The 26,072-nt window shown below is 29.1% G+C and overlaps 3 protein-coding genes and 1 pseudogene across 7 annotated transcripts; 1 reads left to right on the top strand and 3 right to left on the bottom strand.

Moving 5' to 3' along the window:
• The first annotated feature begins 1,182 nt into the window (after positions 1 to 1,182).
• LOC111034932 (DNA ligase 1) lies at positions 1,183 to 7,941 on the top strand. The gene is made up of 15 exons (XM_022316378.1): positions 1,183 to 1,317; positions 1,396 to 1,479; positions 1,997 to 2,095; positions 2,158 to 2,355; positions 2,457 to 2,774; positions 3,049 to 3,259; positions 3,331 to 3,516; positions 3,624 to 3,752; positions 3,958 to 4,097; positions 4,166 to 4,367; positions 4,436 to 4,642; positions 4,715 to 4,931; positions 6,268 to 6,503; positions 6,585 to 6,875; positions 7,640 to 7,941. The coding sequence occupies exons 1-15, from the start codon at positions 1,214 to 1,216 to the stop codon at positions 7,715 to 7,717; spliced, it is 2,700 nt and encodes an 899-aa protein (XP_022172070.1). The 5' UTR covers positions 1,183 to 1,213; the 3' UTR covers positions 7,718 to 7,941.
• Positions 7,942 to 8,403: 462 nt separating this feature from the next.
• On the bottom strand, positions 8,404 to 14,460 carry LOC111034928 (apolipoprotein D-like). Of its 5 annotated transcripts, XM_022316371.1 has the most exons (6): positions 14,065 to 14,230; positions 13,932 to 13,995; positions 13,640 to 13,800; positions 12,834 to 12,967; positions 11,288 to 11,490; positions 9,121 to 9,260 (listed from the first exon to the last, which is right to left on the bottom strand). In XM_022316371.1, exons 3-6 carry the CDS (start codon positions 13,745 to 13,747, stop codon positions 9,121 to 9,123), a joined length of 585 nt encoding a protein of 194 aa, XP_022172063.1. In that variant the 5' UTR covers positions 13,748 to 13,800; positions 13,932 to 13,995; positions 14,065 to 14,230. The 5 variants fall into 5 exon arrangements, with proteins under 5 accessions (XP_022172066.1, XP_022172063.1, XP_022172064.1 ...); XM_022316372.1 differs by lacking the exons at positions 13,932 to 13,995; positions 14,065 to 14,230 and adding an exon at positions 14,358 to 14,460; XM_022316373.1 differs by lacking the exons at positions 13,932 to 13,995; positions 14,065 to 14,230 and adding an exon at positions 14,348 to 14,368.
• A 2,577-nt stretch (positions 14,461 to 17,037) lies between these two features.
• LOC111034929 (probable cytosolic Fe-S cluster assembly factor AGAP009023) lies at positions 17,038 to 21,831 on the bottom strand. Its single transcript, XM_022316376.1, is given in 9 exon segments — positions 17,038 to 17,270; positions 17,470 to 17,627; positions 17,690 to 17,906; positions 17,969 to 18,217; positions 18,451 to 18,609; positions 18,922 to 19,030; positions 19,098 to 19,241; positions 21,366 to 21,461; positions 21,520 to 21,831. Coding segments are annotated over 9 exon segments (1,434 nt in total). The 5' UTR covers positions 21,589 to 21,831.
• Positions 21,832 to 22,590: 759 nt separating this feature from the next.
• Positions 22,591 to 23,172, bottom strand: LOC111034930 (annotated as a pseudogene).
• Between the last annotated feature and the right edge of the window lie 2,900 nt (positions 23,173 to 26,072).

The following is a 26,072-nucleotide window of genomic DNA, read 5'->3' as shown; positions in this document are numbered from 1 at the left end:
TACACCAATATAACACTGTATTTTTGTATTAATTGATGGATGGCATATTGTATACAAATTTGCCTTAGATTAGATTTAGTAAAAACGACAAACTTTTTGAAATTTTATAGTTAGAAATTAATAATTATTCGCTTATTTATAGGCACCTCACATAATTATAAGAAAAAAAATTGACACATATTATCTTTTTATAAAAATTTAAACATAATTTCATGCCGATAGTAGCAAATGTGTTCAATACTTTGTTTGTCATTAGTGAAGTTTGGAAATGGTCTACAAATGGAAATTTATTAAAGTATTTGGTTGAGTATTTTTTTTTATTTTCACGCTTTATAAAGTTATATTTTTAAATAGTCTGCTTTAAATATCATATAGACATATAGTTATAATATGAATATGAATATGGAAGCTATAACCAACCTGGATGGGACAAATCCAATAATATGTATTTTTTTTCATAAAATTATTTCACGATTTTTAACAATGATTCTGAAAATGCTTTATGTATTCTCATATTTTGAAATGACTCAGTGACACTATTAATAATAATTTCAGCCTTAGCTAATGTAGCCATTTTGTATACTGTACCTACTGGCTACTGAAGGTCCGAGTATATCTATAACTCCTAACAAATCTCTTATAACAATAATAACTATAATTATAAATTGACATTTTATAATTTAAGATTATAATACAATAATAATATATTCAGAATGCAAAATAATAATAATGAATTCTCAAAAATAAAATTTCATTGCTTAAACCAGGTATAGATATTTGAAATCACAACGGCACGGAACATGGGGTGGTTAAAGTAAATTTGGCGTGCTTAAGCACCCTCAAGTACCTACGTAGTTGAGCCACTGGGGGTGGAAATAAAACTTATACCGGGGCGTCAGAACTCTAAAGATGTATTTGAGTATAATATTATGTATGGTACTGAAAATAATCGCAGAAAAGGGACCAATATAGCCTAACTTTTATAATATTATATTCAGACAATTTTATATAGTATACCTATAATACTGATCTAAAAAAATCTGTGCCATACGATCTGCGCCTATAGTTCAGTGTTGCCAGTTAAAATTTACTGAAGTTTTGAATTCCGATTTTGTCGTGATTGGGTCAGATGTTATGGGTATGTGATGGAAATATGGAATAGGGAAGTAATATTAATGATAATTCAGTGATAACATTTTAACGAAAAGACAGGATGCAAACAGTATTTTGGCGGTTTTCTTCAACGTTATTGAATAACTTTTATTGCAGTCATAGTTTGTTATTGAAAAACAGTAAAATGACGCAAAGGACTTTAATGTGAGTGTTTTTAAAATTATTTTCGGCTTTTTTTTAGGTTTATAAAAATGGAAGTTTATTTATGAATGTTTTATACAGGTCTTATTTTGGCCCTAAAAATGGAATTAAAAAGGAAAAAGATCAACCAGTTTTATCAGTCAGTACAACTTCGACATCACCAGAGTAAGTCAATACATATTTTGTAATGTTAATACTTTTTAATATATTTCGAAAATATCATAATTATAATCATTCATCAAATTGCTGTTCCAAAGGTTTATTTCTTTAAAAATTTAACTGGTTTTGGTAGGCCCCTAGAGAAAAGTTAGTGTAGTTGTTTCCCGTTTCTAAATCATATGATACACAAATCAGACTAGTACAGAGTTTGAATTGGCTATGATGCTTGAAAAAATGAAAACTGCTTCTTTATCCTACTTAGCCATTCTATTCCCTAATTAATGCCATAAAATAGATATTTAATGTAGATTCTAGGTATATGAATTAATCTAAAGATGATGTAAAATAAATTATTTTGTATAATATATTGTGGCAATCATAACATTATTTTTAATTAATTTCTTAAAAAAAATAGTTCTATATTACTCATATTAAAATTCAAACATGTTATCATAATACCCATAATTATATAAGATTTTATTTGAAATTTCCTAAAATATTAATGAATAGTTAATTTTCATAGAGATCTAGAAGTTGTACACACCAGTCCAATAAAGACTTATGGAAAAAGAAAAAAACATGCTGTATTATTTAGTGATAGTGATGAAGAAACATCTGACAAGTAAATTATATTTTCTCTTAAAATATTATTTGTTATTTAATTTTCCTGAATATTCAATATAGTAAAAAAAAATTTGCAAAAGATACACTTTTGAATAAACCAATTGCTGAAAAATTAGAAGAATCTATTGAAGAACAGTCTCCTCTAAAAGATACAGATAAATCTCTAATACATGATGATAAAATATCTGAAAGTGATTGTGGAACAACAAAAACAGATGACAGTCCTATAAAAGATGATTTTCCAGACAAAATCCAAAAGTAAATATTAATAATAAATAAATTATAAATTATAAATAATTAATATTTGAAGTTAAATTAAAATATGGTTTCACCTCTTAAAAATTCAATTTAATTTTTAGTAAAACAAAATGTGAAGAAGGTTCTCTACCTAGCATTAAATTTGAGACAACTAATATCGAGGAGAATAATTCTGATTCTGATAAGAAAATCAACAATAAACTAAGTACTGACAAAAAAACTAAGAATAAATTGAAAAAAGTATCAAAAAAGTCAAGTAAAATAGAATCTTTAGAAAAATCAGATAATTCAAGCGAAGAGCAGTCTCCTGCAAAAGATGCTGATGAATCTTCAAAACATAAATGTTCTGAAAGTGAATATGATCCAAAAAAAAAAAATTACCATCCTATAAAAGATGCCTTTTGGCCACCTAATCAACCGTGAGTGAAAATTATTAATATCAGAAGTTGAAATTGTAGTATCTTCATGGTAAAAAAGATAATATAATTTTTAATTTTTAATCTATCCTAGATTATAATTGTTATAATTTTGTTTCTAAAATAACTTAAAAATTTATTTCTTAAAAAAAAAAAATGATTTCTTTTTATGTTTTGGATCACTTAATTTATTTTAGTCGTTACATTTTTATTATATCTAATTGAAATTAATTGATTTATTAAATATTCACTAAAATTAAAAATGTGATTTCAATAGGACTCCATATTGTGCATTAACAAAAACTTTATTGTGCATTGAAGAGGTTAGTGCTAGATTGAAAATTATTGAAATACTTTCAAATTATTTTCGATCAGTGATTGTGAATAATCCTAAAGATTTATTACCAAGTGTATACTTGTGTTTAAATAAAGTTTGTCCCGATTATATTGGTTTGGAATTAGGCATTGCCGAGACTACACTTTTAAAGGTATTTGTACAATTTGTATAGTATACATTAATTATTTATTACTACATCAAATATTTGACATTCATTTTTAGGCTATAGTTCAAACCACAGGAAGGAGTATGGCACAGGTTAAAGCTGATGTTAAAAAAACCGGGGATTTAGGAATTGTTGCAGAAAAAAGTAAAAGTAATCAAAAAACAATGTTTAAACCTGCTCGATTAACTGTGAAAAGTGTATTTGATAAATTAAAGGATATCTCAGAAATGACTGGGACTGCAGTATGTATCAACATATTATCTTATTAGTTAATACTTATTTGTGTATCAACTATAAAGTATTGAGTTTCTAATTTTTATTCTCAAACAATATATTTTGAATATTTTAGGTGACTGCTAAAAAACTTGATAAAATTCAAGCAATGTTCATTGCATGCCAAGATTCTGAAGCAAGATTTTTGATGCGATCATTAGCTGGAAAATTAAGAATAGGACTTGCCGAACAATCAGTTCTACAGGTAGATTATTCATTTTATTAAAAAAAAATTGATGTAGTTTTTTTAACATAATCCAAACAGCATCTCAGTACTTTTTTATTATATATTATATTTAATTCACTATAGTAGTTGATAAATAATTACTCATTACTTTTGATATTTAAATAGAAATTAAAAGTATATAAAATGTATTGTGAAATCAATAATGCATAATGATTTTTTCTAGGCTCTTGGTTTAGCTTGTACAATGACGCCACCACCTCAAGATTTTCCACCTAAAATACTTAATGCGGCCAAAAAAATGTCTGAAGAAAAATTCAAGAAAACTTATGATTCAAATGCTTTAACCATAAAAACAACTTATTGGTAATAATACAAATAATATCTTGGACGTATTTATTTTCGATTTACAAATCCTTAATATTTATTTTTAGTGAAAGTCCAAATCTAGATATAATAATACCTATTATCTTAGAAGTGGGCGTTAGCGCCTTACCAGAAAATTGTAAGTTAACTCCTGGGATACCTTTAAAACCAATGTTAGCACATCCAACTAAAGGTGTACATGAAGTGCTAAGTAGATTTGATGGATTGAAGTTTACATGTGAATGGAAGTATGATGGAGAAAGAGCTCAGGTATATTATTTTTACTATTTTTTTGTCATTTTCAAATCAAATGTTTATAGATAATTAATTTTTTATAGATTCATTTGACAGAGGACGGAGATATTTGTATTTACAGTCGTAATCAAGAAAATAATACTAGTAAATATCCGGACATTGTTAATCGTTTGGATTCCGTCAAAGGACCCAATGTTAAATCTTTTGTGATGGATTCAGAAGCTGTCGCATGGGATAGAGAAAATAAAAAAATAATGCCTTTCCAAATATTAAGTACTCGTAAACGAAAGGTAATTTATTTAAAATATTTTTAAACAGTTTTGTAAAATATAATAAAATACTTGATATTGTTAATAATTTAGAATGCCAATGAAGCAGATATTAAAGTACAAGTATGTGTATATATGTTTGATTTACTCTACCTCAATGGAGAATCTTTAGTTAAAAGGCCTTTCTGTGAACGTCGTCAATTATTAAGAGAAAACTTTATTGAAGTTGAAGAACAATTCTTGTTAGCCACATCTCTAGATACAACCAAGATGGAAGAAGTTCAAGATTTTCTAGAAGAATCTATAAAAGGTACACATTTAATAGTTTGTAGAAAATTAGTGGTGTTGTTTCAGTTTTTAATATAAGGGAGACAAATGTTTTGACCCGTCCAAATAGGTAACTTAAAAAAACTGCTTGAAAGTATTTTTATACTTCCATTTTTATAAAATTACCATTGCCATCTTACATATTATAATTTGGATATCTTTTAGTCTAATATTTTCAGTTAAACCATTTGTATTAACTAACAATGTAATTTACAAATTACAAATATAAAGAACAGATGTATTAAAAGAATTATCATACCAACGTACAAATTAAAAATCTGTAAATTTAGGAACGTTGTAATTAATATAACAAAAATATTTTTAAATTATAAGTGCATATTATTTTATTTTCATTCTTGAAAAATATTCACTGCTTTTTCTAAATCTATTTTAATTACCTAAACTATCACTTTCCATTGCAATGCCTAGCTAGTTTATCATCGGTTAATTTCCCATCTTTGGGTGTAGAATGAGTTAACTAATTTAAGAGAATACATCATTTACACAATAATTTTGCTATTTTATGATATGTTATTTATTTCTTCCTTAATGGTTCAAGTTTTCTCAGTTTTTTTAAACATATTTGAAATGGTTTGCATTAGTATTTACATTTATTTATAGATGTTTGTCTTTGGCTGCACTAACCATTTCTTTTTTTCTTATATTACAGTTAAGTTAACTCAATAGAAAAATACAAAATAGAACATGACTGCCACAAATTAACTGAAATCAATGATAAATTAGAGCGTCAAGCAGTTGTTGTTTTTAGGATTTGTATTAATTCTGGCGTCTTTATAAATGTATACTCCAACTATTAATTATTACCTAAGTAATAATAACCAATTTATCATAGTGACAACAATTTTCAAGTTTCTACATAGTATTGAATATAATATTTCTTCAAAATATTTTAAAAGTACTTATGTTTTTTTTTACCAATATGGTTAAACAGCAACAACCTTGTACCGGCCCATGGGGCTGCTTTTAAAATCTGACAGTTAAATGCCCACCTTGCCCCTTCAACCCATGATTTCATCATAGAAAATGTTATATTTGAAGTTGAAATTATTTATTAAATAAATATAAAGATTCTTACATGTTCTATTATATGCATAAAACTGAATAATAGTTAATTGTAATAATAATAATAATAATAATATTATTATATTAAATAACATCTAAAATATTTATATACTTATCTTTGGCCTTAACACAAAACAAATTATAATGAACTTCTGTTGTTGTTATTACTGATTAATTATTTTAATAACATTCCAACTATTTTAAAAACATTAATTTATTTATTTTTAAATTTGTAGGAAATTGTGAAGGCTTAATGGTTAAAACATTAGAAGAAGAAGCTACTTATGAAATAGCCAAACGTTCACGCAATTGGTTAAAATTAAAAAAAGATTATTTGGATGGTGTTGGTGATACAATAGATGTAGTAGTTTTGGGAGGTTATTTAGGTCGTGGAAAACGTACTGGTACTTATGGTGGTTTCCTATTAGCATGTTATGATCCAGATAGTGAAGAGTATCAGAGTATATGTAAGGTAATTAAATATTTACTAATATAAATTATAAATGTAAGACATAAATATTCCTATTTAAATTATAAATACATTTTTTTCTAGATTGGAACAGGATTTAGTGATGAGGACTTACAAACACATACAGAGTTTTTCCAACAACATATTATTGATGGGCCTAAAAGTTATTACCGCTTTGATCAAAGCCATGAGCCAGATCATTGGTTTGAGACAGTCCAGGTATGGGAAATAAAATGTGCAGATTTGTCCTTATCTCCAGTACACAGAGCAGCATTAGGTATTGTAGATCCTGAAAAAGGAATTTCATTAAGGTTTCCAAGGTTTCTACGGATACGAGAAGATAAATCAATTGAACAATCTACTTCCGCTCAACAGGTACCTTTAACTAAAACATTTTATTAAACGTTCAGCTTGTATTGTAGAATAATGATACAAATGTTACAATAACTTATCTAAGGTTATCCAAGTTTCTATGTTTTGTCTCATAAATACACCAATTGGCAATTAACCTCAAATGCTGAGACTTGGGTATACAATAAAAATGTATACTTGATTAAGTTAACTTAAAGCTTATAAATGGAGTAAAGAGTGGGTGTTGTGATTTGATGCAGACTATCTAGTTTCTTGAATCTTGATGGACTATAGCAGTATAGCACAAACTGGTTTGCCTGTCCGTGTTCATAAGTAGGGCATGTTTAGCATAGTCAGGAACTTCTACTTTGCTCCATATAATTATATATGGTTTATGATTTAATTATGATATCAGATTAATCAGTTCAATTAATAATTAATTAAGCAGATATCCTAACCTAAAAATGTTTTTTTAGAATATTTTTATATCCTGACAAATAACCAAATGATAAAAATAAAACAGCAATAGGTACCTAATTATAATTTTCATCTTTCATTATGTTTATACAGTTTGACCTACTTTACCTTGTATTTAAAATATAAATTAACTAACTAACACAATAGTTGCCTATAAATGTTTTGAAATATTATTATAATACAATAACATTTTATGTAACTAGTTTCTCATAAGATGTAACTTTTTTCATAGATAACACTTTACATTATAAAAAAAACTCGTGAGAACTTTACTACATTTGTTATAATATTATTGCATAATTAATTTTCAGATTGCTGAGTTATATTATAGTCAAGTGCAAATTATAAATCAAGGAAGTACAAATACAAACAGAGAGGACTTTTATTAGTTTAGATACTTCATATCTGTTGTCAATTTTTAGTATATCTTTTTTAACACATTTTATTTTGACTAAAACAAATAATATATAATTATTATTTTTTTATAAATTACATTTTCTTATTTTATTGTGTTGCAATTGTACTCATTGTGGCGTGCAATATGTCTTTCAATAATCTCTATTTTATTTTAGATTTACAATCTTAAACAATAAATAATAATATCTGGCTTTTATGTTTTAATGGTCTATATTAATTTAAAAATTATATTATATAGTAGATACTGGTCATTATTTTTCTTAAAAGTTATTTTGTAACACTGTAATAAAATGTAAGCAGTGAAAGTGACCCATATTTATTAATACAGAGAAAAAAACCTGATTAATTTTTCTTCAAATTATACTTAAATGTTCTTTAGTGAATTGTACATGAATAGGTACATGATATAATAAATGCTTAAAATAATTACATTTTTTCTGTATTTCCCTAGTAAAAAATGTAATAATTATATTATATTATATAAGAAAAAACTGGATATTTATCCATAATAATTTACATAAGTACCTTATATAGTATTATTTAAGTATATATCTTATATGTGATTAAAATGTTGTATTAAAAATGTTTTAGACACACTTATATTGTCAGGTTCAGGTTTAGGCTTTAAGGGCTTCAAAATATATGTAAGAAAAACAAATGAGTGGTATTATATTTTTTATTTTTACAAATCATATTTTTATAGTCATACACTTTTACCCATTGAGGCATATTAAAAAAATTCTATTCTATAATTGCTAAAAGTCATCTGAGAAATATTTAACATATTTATTAATCAAATTGTCTTATGCATTATTTCTACTTTCTACATAATATGCCATACATACCTACAAAAGCATATAACAGTGTATTTTTGTTAATACACATTTTTAACACATGTTTATTTGTCATAACTCATTTCCAATTATTGGATCATATTAAAAATGAAAAATACAATGTGAATAAAGAATGTCATATCTATAAAACTAATTGTATAAATATATGTAAATAATTAGTGTCAAGTTTAAAAAAATAACATTTTTTCTCTTGTAAAACTAGTACCTATTATAATTATGTGAATTTTTACTCGTTATGCATACTAATTTATGATTTTTAATTTTACTCAAACACAATGTAACAAATTATAGAACAGGTTCAAGTTTTTTTTTTTTACAACCCAAGTCTTAAGTTTGACGAAACAGCTAATACACATTATATTATTTGTCAATTAGTGTCCATTTGCGAATATACACATAATATTACAACGTAGTATGTACCTATATCTAACATAGGTACAAAATATTCAAATCTGGCTTACTGTATTGACTAGCATATTTATTACAATTTAAAACCTCTTGTGTTTCATTTTAAATTAGAATCAAAAAAATTCTTCACATTTTTCGTGTTTAGTTAATATTAGTCGATCAGGATTAATGTTCAGTTCATATAATAAATTGTAAAGTTCAGCCCGGGATGTAGCTGTAAGATCTCGTTCTCTTCCCAAAACCCAAATAATATCTGCAAACAATTATAATATTTAGATTTAGATTTTTCTAAAATCGCGAGTTTTTATGCACACAGTGATCACAGTGATCACAATAAACTGTTAATTATTATTATATAATATTAATTTATATTCTATAGGTATGGTCATAGTATGGTATATAGTATATATAGTATATATAGTATGGTCATATGCAGGGGCGTGCCTAGAAATTTTTTTCGAGGGGGGGGGGTTGTATCTCGAGATCTAGCCTCAAGTACTACCTATATATTATATTATGGTCAACATTTATTAATAACTATTTTTATTTTTCGGGGGATGGGGAGGGGAGGGTTGAACATCCTAGCCTCTAACCTTACCTCCCCCCCTAGGCACGCCCCGGGTCATATGGATACTGCAGGTACATCGAAACCACTTCTTTAATCGTGGTCGTCGGAACTCTTCTCTTGACTCTTTGTGTACACGAACGGTGTGAGTAAGTTGATTCCCAATACTTATACCACAGATTAAATAAAAATCTAAAGGTTAAATTAATCTGTCTAAAAATAAAATATCTAAATTAATCCGTGCTTATACTCTGTGTACAGTACCTATCGGTCATTTAAGCAGCTGATTTTAACATGCATTTGATTATTAGAAATATGGTACTTATCGGTTATCGCGACTACCTAGCGAGAAGTATTGAATGGTGGTTATTATTAGCATTGCTGTGAAGTGAAATGACTTCTTTAAAATTCTGTCAAACACAGTTAAACATATGTTATGATACTACTGTGGACTGGAATAATTTTATGCGAGAAATATGTGTTTTAAGCCTAAAAAGTCGTAACGTGAAAATTGGTGGTCCAGGAAAAATAGTAGAAATCGACGAAAGTCTTCTTACAAGATGTAAAAATAATGCTGGTAGAGTTTTACCTCTACAATGGATTTTTGGAGGCATTTGTCGGGAAATGACGGAATGTTTTTTAGTTGAAGTCAAAGATCGGTGTGCGTCTACACTGATACAGGCAATAAAAGATAATAATATAAACCAAGGTACAACTATTTATTCTGGTTGTTGGCGTGGTTATAAAACAAATGTACAACAGAATGCTGGGTTTCAGCATTTAACCGTTAACCACACTTATAATTCTATGGATCCTCAAACTGGTGCTCACACACAGAATATCGAAAGGTTATGGGGATCCTCTAAATGGCGCGACATGTGGCGTCAAAAGCACGAAAGTCCATTTATAGGAATTTTAAATTGTATGTCTGAGCATTTTCCTCCTAGAGTGAATTATTAATTATTTCTAGTTTTTACAATTACAGTTTTTCCATTTTTATAATAGTTTTTTTTTATAATTTTAACGGTAGTCGCGATAACCGATAAGTACCAAAAATATAATTTATGGTTATTAGCTTTTAAACTTTGAAAGGTCATGTGGATCTGTTCCCACTCAAGGTTATTGATTTTCAGATGAATTTAGGTAGGTATTCTGTGAATTTATTCCCGGCACGGCAGCACAACATATAGTTGAATCCCGAAATACAGCCTATATTAACGTTACCCAGGACTTAGGAGGCACCACAGGGAGGTGGCTGACAAGTCTTCCATCATGTTTTATAATTGCTTTCCTACCTATTGAATTTGATCAATCGTCATATATTTTAGTTCTTTATACTATCCGTGATAATTTAAAAGTAGGCCAAACTTTTTTAATTTAATTATCAAATGTTGTCATCGTCGGATTTATTTTGATAGACAAAAGTGGTTTTGAGGGGAAGGTAAAAATTTGTAACACGTAGCGATAAAAATGTCCATAAAAATTGGTATCTGCCAATGAGCCCGATGGGGTTATGCCGATATTGTTATACTGCTTGTGCATAAATTTCCTCACTTTTTAATTGCCCCTGAACCAATTTATACCGGTCTTGATTGAGGTAACCCGCGGGTACCTGGGAATCAACTCGTACGCAGCGATAATCATAAATAGTAAATAATATTTTACTATCTATGCCGATAATAGGTGTATAGGACAGCACATTCAATTTACTTTACCTGTGTGGAAAAGACCGAAACTTGTACACGACCACATAACTGTATAGTTGCGGTAATCCGAGTACATGATGTGATACAGACCAGTGGTAGGTATCATACGCGAAAACAACCCGGGTAGTCGACTTTCGGCCTGGTAGTTGAGTACAGATTTGCTTTTTGAAACAAGGGTCGCCATCCCGGAAAATATATTCGGGTTCCCCGTTCTGCTGACAGTAAAATATTAATTATATTAAAATGTATAAGTGTACACAGTGTAAGTGTATGGTGATGAATTTAGGCAGATGTGAATAGTAAATATACACATTGGTTACAGCTACTTAAAGATAGATCCTATAATACATAAACCTATTATAATTAGTGTACGAAAATCTCGTGAGATATAATAGTCTATCGTAACGCGTGTTTGATAATCCAATATCGTTTTTGCTTTCTAAAAACAGAATATTATGTTATTTTATTTGAAATATTGTATCACATACATAATATAACTATACATTTTTATTCAAGGACAAAAGAATGTATAGAAATTTAAAACAAAAATACAAAACATCATAATATGAGATAGGTATGAATGTATAATAAGTATGTATATATTATACGTTATTATATTAGCTACTTTCAAATTTTCATTATAAATAAAATTAAAATAATTCTTTATATGAAAAGTAATTAAGGGGGTTCCACATTACCGTTGTTTTGAAAAAAACTGAAAAATACAACTAAAATCGGAACTTCACCTATATATGTGGTATTCCACATTGTCCGTAACATATATATATGCATTCCAGCGTACTGCGGCTTGAATTCTACTCCGATAATAATTTTGAAAACAGATTTTATTTTGTTGCTAACCTTTTGGAACCTTCAATTTAAATTTTTTATTCTTAAAAAGTAAAAATCTCGTATTTTTAGACATTTTAATAGAAATTTAAAAACAAAATTTCTGAACAAAAAAAAAAACATAATATTTTTTACTACTCTTAATTGTTATAATTTTTAAAGTTTTTCATTTTGAATGACACCATACATTTTTTATTTCATATTATGCCGAAACAGAATATTATTCGGGGTATTTCGACGCATAAAAATTCAAGTTTGGAGAAGTACTTAATTAGTTATACACTTATACCCAACTAAGTATTTTAATTTAAAGTAAGATTAGTGGAGTGGGAGACAATCTTTTAAGTAGGGCAGAGGTGCACCACTCAACTCTGTTCATCTACACTTTAAGTGCTTATAACTAACAAACTATACCTATTATTGTCTGAAATTTGATCTTCGTGGATCCAAAATACTCCGAATAATATTCTGCTTTGGAGTATGAAGTAAAAAATGTATAGTGGCATTCAAAAAGAGTGCATAACTTAGAAGAAGAAAATATTAAAAAATAGTAAACATTTTTGAAAAAAAAAAATGTTGTTTTAAAATGACATCTAGTTATGTACAAACATATTTTTTAAATCATTAATGTAAACATTTAAATGGTTCACTTTTTTTAGTATATCTATGTAATATTTATATTAATATATTATAGTATATCACTTGCATTCTATTTTTTGTTCCAATATGTACTTTGTACGATGTACCATCGGGGTTTAAAGTAAAATTGAAAGAAGTACAACTAGCAGTCATCTCCATCATGTAGAAAGTTTTCTCCACTTCATACCACTGTCCTTCAAACTTAAAACAAAAATAAAAGGAAAATTTTATTTCTACAACGGACTTTTTAAAAAAATTAGCAACGTGAGTAGGTACTCTTCGCCTACAGTCACCAACCGGCAACCGGCAAGCCCTTTAAGGCCGAAAATCACAATAAGTTAACTTACGTTACTGGCCATTTCAACTATTTTTAGGTATAGCCATATAATAGTTTATACCTAATACAGTCAGTGGCGTCATTCGGTGGGAGGCATCTGCCCCTGTCTGATTTTAAAAGCAGGCTGCTGGGCCGGTGCACTGTTGTTTTCGTTAAGTTAAGTTACCTTTTTTGGGCTGGTTAAAACTTTTGATCCCTCTATCAAAAACTGAAATCACGCCGCTGAATACTGCAGTGGAGTCTCGATAACTCGAATCTCAAGGGGAGAAACAATAAATTCTACTTATACCACTCAGACACAACTTTAAAAACACTCAAGGGACAAGACAAAATTTGAGACATCAAGGTTTACGAGTTATCCAGAGTCGAGACTCGACTGTATAATATGGGGGTTACTAACTGTCTTTAGCTATATGCCTACATCTAAATTGGAATTTAAAAATATAATATTACAGTTACAATAACAAGTAATAACCACAGTCAAGCAGTCAGCTGCTCTGTTGTATGTGGGTTCCTACCTATATTGCACCACCTACCTCTTTCGGGTCGAATGTCTTCATGGTCTCCTTTTTCGGACATTTTCCCAGACTTTGTCCGCTGACGAAAACGCTTAACGACAACAGGAATATCACAAGAACCGACATTTTATTTCGACACGTCCCGAACACCGTTGTTGCGCCGCGTCCGACCTATAAAACTATTTAATAAAATAATAATTTATCGGGAATTATGTGAGCAACAGGCGGGCACGCGTCTTGCGGGACACGAGTCGCAACAACACTGTCCTTATAGCTGGTATAATGGTATTATAAACGGTTAGGTGCCTACTCAATACAAAATGTATAGGTATAAGGTCATCGATCCACGAGTCCGCTGCACAGCGTGTACCTACCTATATATATATATATATATATGTAGTATTAGTCACGGCGTTTTCTCGTAAAAAAAAAAAAATACACACATTTAGGCGGGTTTTAATAAACAATAATGTAATGTGGACCGCGGCGGGTTCCCTCTCGACCGAAAAATACCCAACGACTGAACGGCTGTACCTAATTCTTTCTGACGGCACGCAGGCCGAGCGATGGTATATTATACACACTGCTGCAGCTATAATACAGCAGTGGTGGGTATCTGCTGCAGACTGCAGGACAACCGGCCAGAAATAATGATATTACAATATCGTAATATTATGTAGGTACATGATACACTAATTTATAACACTACTATATTATACCTATTACCTATATTTACCAGGTGAACGGGTTCTGGCGGCAGACGCGTGTAGCGCCGCGCAGGGGACCTACTAAACACGCTCGTCACTAATGCACACGATAACACTGCAATCGTAAGTACAGAACTACGCATTTTACGATGATAATAATAATGACATGATCTCTCCGGCGCTGGCACACATAAATTTTTTTTTATGACGTGCACACGCACAACATAATATTATAATAATACTCCTACCGAAAACAATGGTATCCATGTGATATTATAGGTATAGGTCATAGCCCATAGGTGTTACACATGAACACTTTCGCCGGATCGCTATTGTGTAGGTATATCCACTTATAGAGCCGACTCAATAGGTATCGTTTGTATACCCGCGTGGTCCGAACGACGGTTTTTTTTTTGGTAACGGGGTCGTACCTACTTGACGAAATTTCAGAGCCGGGGGCTCTCATTATTTCAATATTCATACAAGCTGCCCTTAACTACTAGTAGCCACACTCGGCCCCTTAATCAATATTCACACAATTTGCATTCTACAATAATATAACAAATAGGTATTAACAATAAATGACAATACGTTAAATACACGCATGAACGAAAATGATCATCTATACTATAGATTCTATTGCCTATATAGGTAATAAACCACAGACCTATCAAGTATTAACCACTATAGTAGTTTATATAACAATAAAAGACAATCTTAAACATGTATATTACAATATTCATTTAGACTTCAAACAGTTGTCTCACTCAGACTTTTTTGGAACGTACAAATAACATAGGTATATTAGACATTAAAAAATGGATATTTTGATCTAATAAGTGATATTATATAATAGACATCCAATAGACATTGACATGTTTACTGAGTAGGTTAATAATAGTGACAGATGCAGGACTCCAAAAATAGAAGAGTAGAATAAAATATAATTTAAAACAAGTAACGACAAATTAATAATTATAACGTTCCAATATTACAACCTCCAAATTTATAATAATACTCGTCATCCAACAATTCTTTTTGGGAGAGCCATGGCTATAGATGCTATCTTTTAATCTTTGATCGTGGGGAGTGCTTAAGTGCTTTGGAATTATGTGAATGGGATATCAGTAAACATCACTTATGACACACAATATTATGTTAGACCACGGACCAAGATATACAGCCTATAATTTATATACGTATATCTTAGTCCGTCCAGTAAACCTTTTAACTCTATACAAATTACAATGTATTATCAATAATAAGCTACTGGCTTAAGTGTTCAGTGTAACCTACTATAGTTGCTCAAGAAGGTTCACGATTTTAGCTATTATAGGGAATCGAGTTCAGGTCATTTTCCGATGTAAAGAGAAAAAGAAAATCTTAAATATGTCAGCGAGTCCTTTATCTTAATCACCGTAGTGAATTTCCAATAAATTCTAAACAGTTAATTAGGTAGGGCAGGTACCTGTCAATTAACTCTCTCTAATTTTAAGAAATGAAGAAATAAACGACTTACTTCCGTAATTTCTACAAAACAATCTATAAAAGATTAATTTTAATGAAATTAAAAATACCTAACTCGGAAGGTATTTTATTCAGATAGAATTATATCTTACGCAAAACTAGTCTTTGAAAAAATCGATTTTGGTTTTTAGTGTAAAAATGATTGCAGGTATAAGCAGTTTTCACTGAATGTCTTTGTTGCCATTTTGTATACACCAAACAATTTTGACTCGTTTTAAGCTGTTGACGGACATTTTCAATTTTAATTTTTCTTCTATAAATGACAATAAAATGTTATTGGTTGGATCGAAAAGCATGAATATTTAATACAAGGCCCTTGATATATTGTTCCAATAGGAGTTGAAAAATATTAAAAATACATAGGTACGATTTATTTTTTAAAAGGATTTGAAGTTCAAATTTTGACAACATTTATATCACACACAAAGTTCAAATAATTGTATAGTTAAACATTTTTTAAATTTTAAACTTTTATAGCTAAAAGTTGACAATTTAAAACAAGTTTCCACATAAGTAAGATATTCTAAACCGAAATATCTTATATTTAAGCGATGTCTAGTTGGAGAATAGTGCAACTAAGGACGTTATTTGTGGGGGGGAGGGGGGCAGGAGTATACCCTAGATCTTTAAGTAGCTTTGGGCCGGCTTCCGGGTTAGATGCTTAATGTTATATGCTTAGATATACTAGTATAATATTATGAGCGAAGACTACATTCTAAAACAATATAATATAATTGTATTCTGTTAATTTGTGTATGTAAGTTATTGATGCTGGCTGTGCGTGTCTTATCTTATTGACCATGGTCAGGCGTAGAAACAAAACCTTTAAATAAACTATTAAGGGCTGTTTTTACAATGTCCGGTTAAGTGTCAGTCACCGCTAATCGGCTGATAATAGATTTCATTACCTGCAGAATTCCTTGAACTTTAACATGAGATGGTAAGATAGGCTCCAATTATACTTTTTGTTTTGAATACTTGGTTGAAAATTGATGTAATTACAGCTCAATATAATGTGTGACAATATTTATTTAATATTTAATAAACAACACATAAAAAATAAAAATACATTGGCTTGCCACAAATGTGGAGAAACATAATATAAAATAATAATAATAATAATAATAATAATAATACCTAAAAATTACTTTATAATAAATTATATTACATTCTATAATTTATCTACCATTTAATATTTAAAGGTTGATCATTCTTTTTAATTTCTCGATATGTTGTAAATAAATAATCATTTTTGTTGTTTTCATTTAACCAGTTAGAATATAAATATTTTACACTTTTATTTTGGGATGGATTGCTTTTAGGTAACTCATTATAAGTATTCTCTAATTCATTTATAAATTCTCTATTTGGCTTGAATTCAATTTGTTTCACTTGAGCTCCTCCATTTAAACAACCTATTCAAATTCAATTAAGTAGTTAAATATTGTAAATATTAATCAAAACTTGTATAAGAATTTTATTTAGAATTTTGTTTTAGTAAAACATCAAATAAAATGTAAAATATTCATCTTATATTTTTAAATTCTAATAAAATCCTTATGTATACATTTACATATTTTATTAAATAAATAATTTTAAAAAAATGTATCTAACCTGAAGGACATGCCATCACTTCAACATAATCGTATGGACATCTTTTACTTTTTAATTTTTGCACAAGATTTTGTATGTTTCTAAATCCATTGGCTATGGCAAAACGTAGTACAACAACTCCATTAATTTCTAATGTAGCTTCTTTCATATCAACATTCCTATAACATACAGTTTTATGAATAACTTAATTTCATTAGAGAAATTTAAGTTTAGTACACACCGTAAAGGCTTAAATTCTACTTTGTCAATATTAATATTAAATAACTCTTTTGCTGCATATCAAAATATATGATGGGCATATCCTCCAGATCCAGAACCACTACTTGTAAACAAATTATGATTATCTTCTGTTAAGTTATTCATCCCTGTATCAAAATTTTCAGGAACTATATCATTGAAAATAATGTTTTGTTTGACCAATAATGCTTCCACTTCAACTAAAATGTAAACTGACATGTATTATACTATGTTTGCAACTATCTTCAAACTTCATACATACTGGAAGTAATTACACAATCAACATCTTTAGTTTGAGTGTCTACATCAAAAAATTGATCCCTCGATGCTTCCAATTTTTTGTCAAAACAAGGCATAACAGTTAAATGATATATATCAGTTCTAGGTTTATTTCTTGAATTTGAAACGAAATCTTTTATAAATGAACCCATTATTTGCTGTGGGGATTTCACACGACTAATGTATGGTAGTATGAAATTCCCATGAGTTTTCTCTGCATAACACACCCAACCTAAACACAAAATAATTAATACTGAAACCAGATGCTTTACTCAGTTCCATGAGAGATTATGTCAGAGATGTATGTAGAATTCATTTTGTATTAATTGCATAATTGGGAATTTAGTGGGAGCACAATATGTGATGTTGTAGTGGATTGTGCTAAGTTGATCAGTTTTTGTTATTATGCAGCATTTTCACTCATGGGACTAAGTTTCGTCATATTATTAGGTTTAATAGCATTACCTGGACATGAGGATGCTAACATGGGTAATATTTTCTGAACTTTTGACTCCTTAGCTGATTTATATCTTTCTATAAATTCGTTTTGAGATTCTAATAATGCAAAGTCTTCAGCAAGTTTTATATCCAATACCAAATCTGCACCCAATTTCTTGAAATACCCTATGAAGTTTAAACATCATAAATAGGTATGAGATATTATAAATTTTAATAATAGTAATACACAGAGTGTATTATGAGGATTAGACCATTTATGCCCTGTATACATTATAGAAGCAATAAAAAATGTAGTCAAATATCTTATTTATCTCATTTATAGAATAGAAAAACAACACAGATCTTTTGTAAATTGTAAAAATGGTTAAATAAACCAATAAGCTAATTCATATTTATCACATAAATATTGAAACAATTAATTATTAACATCAACAGTTTATATCATAGTTAAATCACTAACTAAAAACTAAAGCTTACCACACAATTTCGATGCAGCACATTCGACTGTAATATTTTTACTTATCGCAATTGATACACAAGATTGAATAGAAATAGAAACAACTATGAATTTTTTATTATCAAGTACCTGGAATATGAGAGTAATTAATACATGTTAAGAAAATAATAGTAAAACTAAATATAATCGTTTTTACATTCTGTGCGTCAAAAACACGCATCATTTCATCAGTACTTTGTTGTTGAACGAGGACAGTCTCTGCTGAAGTTATACAACCACTGCATGCTAAACAATCAGTTAATGAAATTTCAACCTGTTTCAATTTTTCACTTTTGCCATTCTATAAAAATACAACCATTAAGATTTATATTTTGAAAAAATGTCAATAACTAATTTAGTAAATTATGACATAAATATTAGTAATTTAATTAAAATCCCAGAGTTCCTTTTAATTGAATCAAAATTATTAAGAAAAAAATATTTTACATTTTGCATTAAATAAAATCCACATGATAGAGGTAGAATTAACATTCTTTAAGAATAACCTGTCATATTGATTTCGGCTACTTTATTTTAAACCAGAAAATAATTGGCCTAAAATAGGTACTTGCAACTATTCATTATTGTTATCAAAGGGTAATGAAATTAATTTAATGAACATTTTTGAAATATGCATTGTTTGCCTAAACTTTGGTTTAATGGGCAATGCTAATATTTTAGATGATACTATGATAGTGTAAATTTATCTTGTTACATGTAACGGCAACTACTGGTACTGGACCATGTCATCTCCGGCATTTATACATAGAGTTGCAAAATGACCTCACTATGCTGTTCAATGTTTAGGGAAAAGTGTGTTACCTTTACCTTATTATAGTTTTGATAATATCTAAAACCTCAATAGCAATAATTAGTTAATTCGGGCTACAGTTAAGCTTGAGGACTAGCTGTACATCTAGACTATAGAATATCCAGCTTTTTGAATGAAGCTTCTATGCCGTTTGCATTGTACGATGCCCATGGGCTGCCATTGGGTGGGGCAAGATAAAGAACTTCCCCCCCCCTCCCCCTAGGAAAATAATAATATGAACTTGTAGTTCAATAAATATTACCATGATATTATCTAATTACCAGGACAATTTGTCAATTGACAATTTTTTGAAATCACCATTCAGATATGAAATTAGTATAAAAATACACTTTGTTATAATACATGATTGTTTGGTATATTCACATCATAGATAGGTCGTAGTCTGTAGGTACTTATGTAAGATTATTGATCGCAATTAATTTGTGGTAAACCCATAAACATCACATACTAAAAATATTTTATCAGATAACAATAAGTCGTATAAAATCGGACTTCTAATGAAAGTATAATTACGATTACAAATTTACAGCTGATAAATACATGCATCTTAGTATACTGAATTTTAGTCATCCACTGTCTGTGTGACATTATATTAAGTACAGATAGTCATTTGTTAATCATTTTTTTATTTTTAATTTTGGATATTTAATCATTTTCAAATAAGAAAGAACTCAAAAATAGTGCATTGGAGCTACATACATGGAAAAATACAAGTGTTTCTGCACAAATCAATTCAAACCTGGCATGTTCTATGTCTATAATTACAGGTCGTACATTAGCTATTAATTATATGCCAATTTCTTGTGAGTAATAACCAGATTTATGATTTAATGTTAATAAATCAAATTTATCAGATGAGCTTAAATATAAATTATTAACAAAAACCATATGTTTCTTCTGATCAGATATTGTTTCCAATGATATTTTTTATAACTTTTTACCTATGGCAGAAATTAAAATTCCACGCACTACATTCAAACAAAAAAATAGATCAAATTACAAAACCAATTGTGCTGAACGCTATTACTGAATTTTTTTCTTATTCCTTACTTAGATTCATCTCCTTCATGATTTTTTAAGCACAAATAAAATAGCATTCTCAATAAGTCTACTGTATTCTACAAATATTAAAAAGTACACCATCAATGGTTTCTAAAGAAAAAATTAAGCTGATTAATGATCATTATAAAATTGAAAATATGATAGAAGAATCTAAAATTAGGAATCAGAATTGAATTGATAAAATTTTGATTGAATCCTAGTAAGATAAAATATTGTTTGTTGATTTATTGGCTTATTGCTCAATTTTCTATTTGGCCCCTCGCTAAAATTTTACTTATGACTACACCTAGATAACTGATAAACATTCAAATAAGTGACATTAATTTCGTATAAATTATTGTGTTCTAATTTTAATACCAGGTATGTTTTACATAAATAGTAACTCTATATAATTATACTACTACTATTGCGTAGATGCGTAAATTCTGAATTTTCATTAGGAGTCAGGACTATAAGTTGTACCATTTATACTCATTCTTCAAGTTATTTGATAGTAAATTAAACGTATACAGATATTATTCAAACAATTACTTTGGATTCTTGGACATAAGAACCATCGTCGCCAATTCTGATTTTTGCTCCTGTTCCTAATGATGATTTTTCAAACTGCACAGGTTTTATACACTCCTATAAAATGTTGGTTATCAGTAAAATTGTTATAAGTATTCATTACAGATCAAGTCACCTGGGACGGAGTGATAAAGTCATCTAAATCGGTTAATTTTAAAGCGCCACTGAATCCAGAAGAAATCATTGTGAAATGTGAATTTTTAGAACTCTGATAATAAATCAGAAATATTTTACTACTGTATTAACTATTATAAAGACAGCATAGAGCAACTACTCTATAGTTTATGATAGACACTAGACAGGACAGTTAAGTTATAAGTTATAATTAGTAAATTAATTAAGTAAAATAAAGTATAATAAATAAATACTTGAGTTTTCAGTGGGTATCATATATCTGATAATGATTTGATATTTTGATTTCGGTTATCAATCATACTAACAGATACTAAATGGACCACGATTAAAACATGAACCACTACCATCGCTTTGGTTGCAAGATTTCCCCCTCTGCGGAAACTACGTTTTGAAACCTGACTGCACCAATTTTTCTTCTTGAAAATCTTGCACCATTGTCTATACCACAGAATAGATTAAATTTAAATTCAATAGATTTAATCTATTCTGTGTCTATACCATAGAAATTTAAATAAACAAATAAATGTATGTGTCTATATTATGGTCTATATATAGAATAAGACTCTTGGGTCTTATGCTTGGAGTAATTTTCAAGAAAGAATTTGGAGTGTATCGGTACGTATCAGGTCAATTTTGAGCGTTCAAGATGTTACACGTGCAGTATACAAGCGATACGTACCGGACTACCGATACGAGGTGGTACGTATCTATTCCGTATCGAATTTTTCTTCTTGAAAATCTTGATTCTATGGGTCTATTCCATGACAAAGTATAATAAGTATAGGTTTAATTTTGTAAAAATAGTATTTGGTCACTAGTCATTACTATAGGGCAGAGAAGTTATAGCCTATAGGAGATAAAATTGGAAAAATATGCACTCAAAAAATTGAAAATATGAATTCATATACTTTCGATATTTAAAAAAAAAATATGCACAAAAAAATTTATATTTTAGAAAATTGATTTACCAAATTAATTGTTTGTAGAAAGTAATATAATAATGAAATAATAATAAATAAATAAAAATAAAATTAATCGTAATTGACTTAAATCTTGGTTAGGTTATCTTCAATCTTGATATTATATATAAAATAAATATTAAATATATATTAATATAAAGATATTTTTGAAATTACTTTTTTCTCACCAGATAAATTATTGCATTGCACAATTAATGTTTCTTTAAAGTTCTCCACTTCGAATGAACGCCGATTGTCAGCCAGTATGGTTTTGTAACGAGAAAAACTTCGACGTCTGTAGATATTATTGGTGCGTATTTATAAAATGTTAAATCATTTCCATTTCCATCTTCTGATAAACCATCAATCGATGAACTTTCTCCGTTTAGAATTTTTAACATTTTTAATATTACAGCAAACCCATTGTTTTTTTCCAAAAATTGGTTAAATTTATTATTAATTTTCATTCCAACGTCACCAGCAACTCCATCCAATTTATTTTTTGTGAATAAAACTGTTGTTACTGAATCAGTTAATGATATATACGCCTTGAGATTCTAATTTAGTTATTGTTGATGGTAAAAACCCATAGATGGAATGTATAAAAGTCAAACTTGGTAATCCGTGTGGTATACAAGAAACATGAATCATCTTAGAGCTTTAAAAGTTGTGCCTGCTTTCTTCATATACGGCACTGCATCATGCATCAAATAAATGAAATGGGACTTGAGACTTGAGTGTCGGTGCATAAGCCATAGAGTAATATTACTCTATGATTGTTACTCGGCATCGAAAATGAATCATGATTTGACAAAATTCAGGGCGGGCATTGTCCACTGGGAGCTTTAAGGGTGACCGCACACTGCAGGTAAAGCAAAACTGCTTTATTATGAGTAATCAAAAATAAAACCTCCAGCCTGCGTTCATCGCTCAACATGTTCAGACGTTGCTTTCGTCTGTCCGTTATCTTTTACCATTCTACATTAATGAGTCTAACTTAATATTGTTTAACATGTCTCGGAATACTTCGAAACGCAACTTATCGTCATCTTCATTATCTCCATCTACAAAATCTTGCGATAACCGAAGCAAAGTATTCATCACACCAAATCGCTATGCCTCACTCTCCGAAGACAACGCTTTCGATCAGGAGGTTTTTAGCCCTCCCTCCATCACATTACCTTCTAAAGAACAGTGCAGCACGCCACCTAGTTATGTGGAACCATCTTCAAGTAAAAAAGATTTTTCTTATGCACCTCCCTTTTATCTAAGCAGTGGCTACGATTTCAACACGCTCAAAAAATCTCTTTTTGACCTTGTCAATCCTTCAGGTATTATATTTAAAAATACTCCAAAGTATTTAATTATCCGCACTGACGGTGCCGTAAACTATAATTCAGTTCAATCTTATCTTGTGGCTAATGAGATGATAAAGTACCACACTTATCTGCCTAAACCCATGAAACCTTACGTCGTATATATAAGGCACCTCCACCCATCCACCACTGTTGAAGATATACAAGCTAGTTTAATTGATATGGGTCACGAAGTCATTCGGGTTTATAATGTTAAACATCATATCACAAAATGCCCTTTGCCTCTATTTAGAATCGATTTAAAAGTTGCTGAAAAAAATTGCGATATCCTCAAATTAGATTTGCTCCTGCACACTAGAATCAAAGTAGAGTTGCCCAAGAAAAAACGCTCCCCTCCACAATGTCATGATTGCCAGGCTTTTTATCATACTAGTAATTTCTGCCACCAATCCCCACGATGCGTCAAATGTGGAGATAATCATTACACCTCAGAATGTACCAAACCACCTTCAGAACCGGCCAAGTGTGCACTTTGTTTGGGACCACACACAGCCTCCTATAGAGGATGTCCAGTTTTTAAAAAACTAAATGATAACCGCAGCAAATCTCAATTATCTAAATCTATCCGTCTTCCGGTACTCAATCGAAATATTGTCACAAATACGTCAACTTATAAATCGCCAGATGTGGTTTGTGAAGATCACGCTCGGCAGCCTCATACAAAATCTTTTGCTGAAGCAGTCAAAATCGATAATTCCTCCATTGAAGCCTTCGCTACTATTCTTTCGCAATTTATATCTAATTTTAATTCCTTAATTAGCCCACTAATTTCCCTCCTTACCGAGGTTGTTCATAAACAGCTCTCTCCTTAGCTAAATTTTTCATTTTAAATATATCTAATACTTATCTCTCTATTACCTTTATTATTNTTTTTCATTTTAAATATATCTAATACTTATCTCTCTATTACCTTTATTATTTAATCACACTGTATAATTTTATTACATAACACTGTCTGTTTTGCAAACTAATAACCTCCTATGATTTTATATTGTTGTCATGTTATACGTATAATCTTAAACTATTATGTTATCTACTTACTCCCAATATCTATTAATTGGTATATTAACTTTATTTTATTCGTATTATGTTATTACTATCCACATACTTTGTTATTATCTATATAACTCATATTTTATTTAATGTTGTAATCGTTGAACTGTAATAGTTTTAAGCTAAAAGTTCTAAAAAAAAAAAAAAAATAAAACCTTTATATTTTATGGAAAACACGCACACTGATAAAGCGTAGTCAAAACAAAAACTTTTTGTCTTCAGTCATGACCAATATTGTTTTATTGAAATAGAACGGGCGCCATTTTCATTAGTCATTGTCAAGCAGTCACTGAGTAATTATATCAAAATTATGCCAAATATTATTTATTTATGCTAAATTTCTACAATATAAAGGTAATTATACAATGTATATTACATATTATACATTAAACACTATATCTACAAGTATTGAAATACGTAATTTTGAATTGAAAATATTTATTTTATTTTTTGTTTTAATTTTAAAGTAATAATTTGAGAAAAAAATATAAATATCTATATCATCTGTACAAACTAAATATTTTAACTATAATATATTAATTCAAAATATATTTAAGCAACTTAAAAAACTTATTTAAAGCATTATTTTACTTACCTTAATCAAGGATATCCACATAAAATTTTTCGAGCAGTGGAAATTCAAAAGATGATAAGTGTAACATCGAACTGCAGAATTCTTTTTTTTAAAAAAAAAGAAAAAATCTGATAGAATGAATTTTAAAAATAAAAATGGGAAGGGGGCTTGTGCGCCCGCAGACAAATGAGCTTTAAGAATAAAAAAAAAATGTATGAAATTATGTGCATTAAAAACAAATATTAAAAACTGCAGTCCACAATATCAATATTCCTAAACTCAATGTTTCATTCATAATTATTCGATCATGAAACAATGAATATAGGGCATTAACTATTTATCAAAATTTAAAAACATGTTTTTAAATAATTTAACTAGAGTAAAATTATGGAAAAAAAATTAAAGGGGAGCATGGGTGCCCGCAGGCAAATGAGTTTTAAGAATCAAAATAAAAAAAAAATATGAAATAGAATTAATTTTAAAAATAAAAATTGGAAGGGGGGTATGGGCACCCGCAGGCAAATGAGTTTTAAGAATCAAAAAAAAAAAATATGAAAAAAATCTGAAAGAA

Source organism: Myzus persicae, unplaced genomic scaffold, assembly GCF_001856785.1.
Source record: "Myzus persicae strain clone G006 unplaced genomic scaffold, MPER_G0061.0, whole genome shotgun sequence".
Lineage (NCBI taxonomy): Eukaryota > Metazoa > Arthropoda > Insecta > Hemiptera > Aphididae > Myzus > Myzus persicae.
This window is presented reverse-complemented; position numbering and strand designations above follow the sequence as displayed.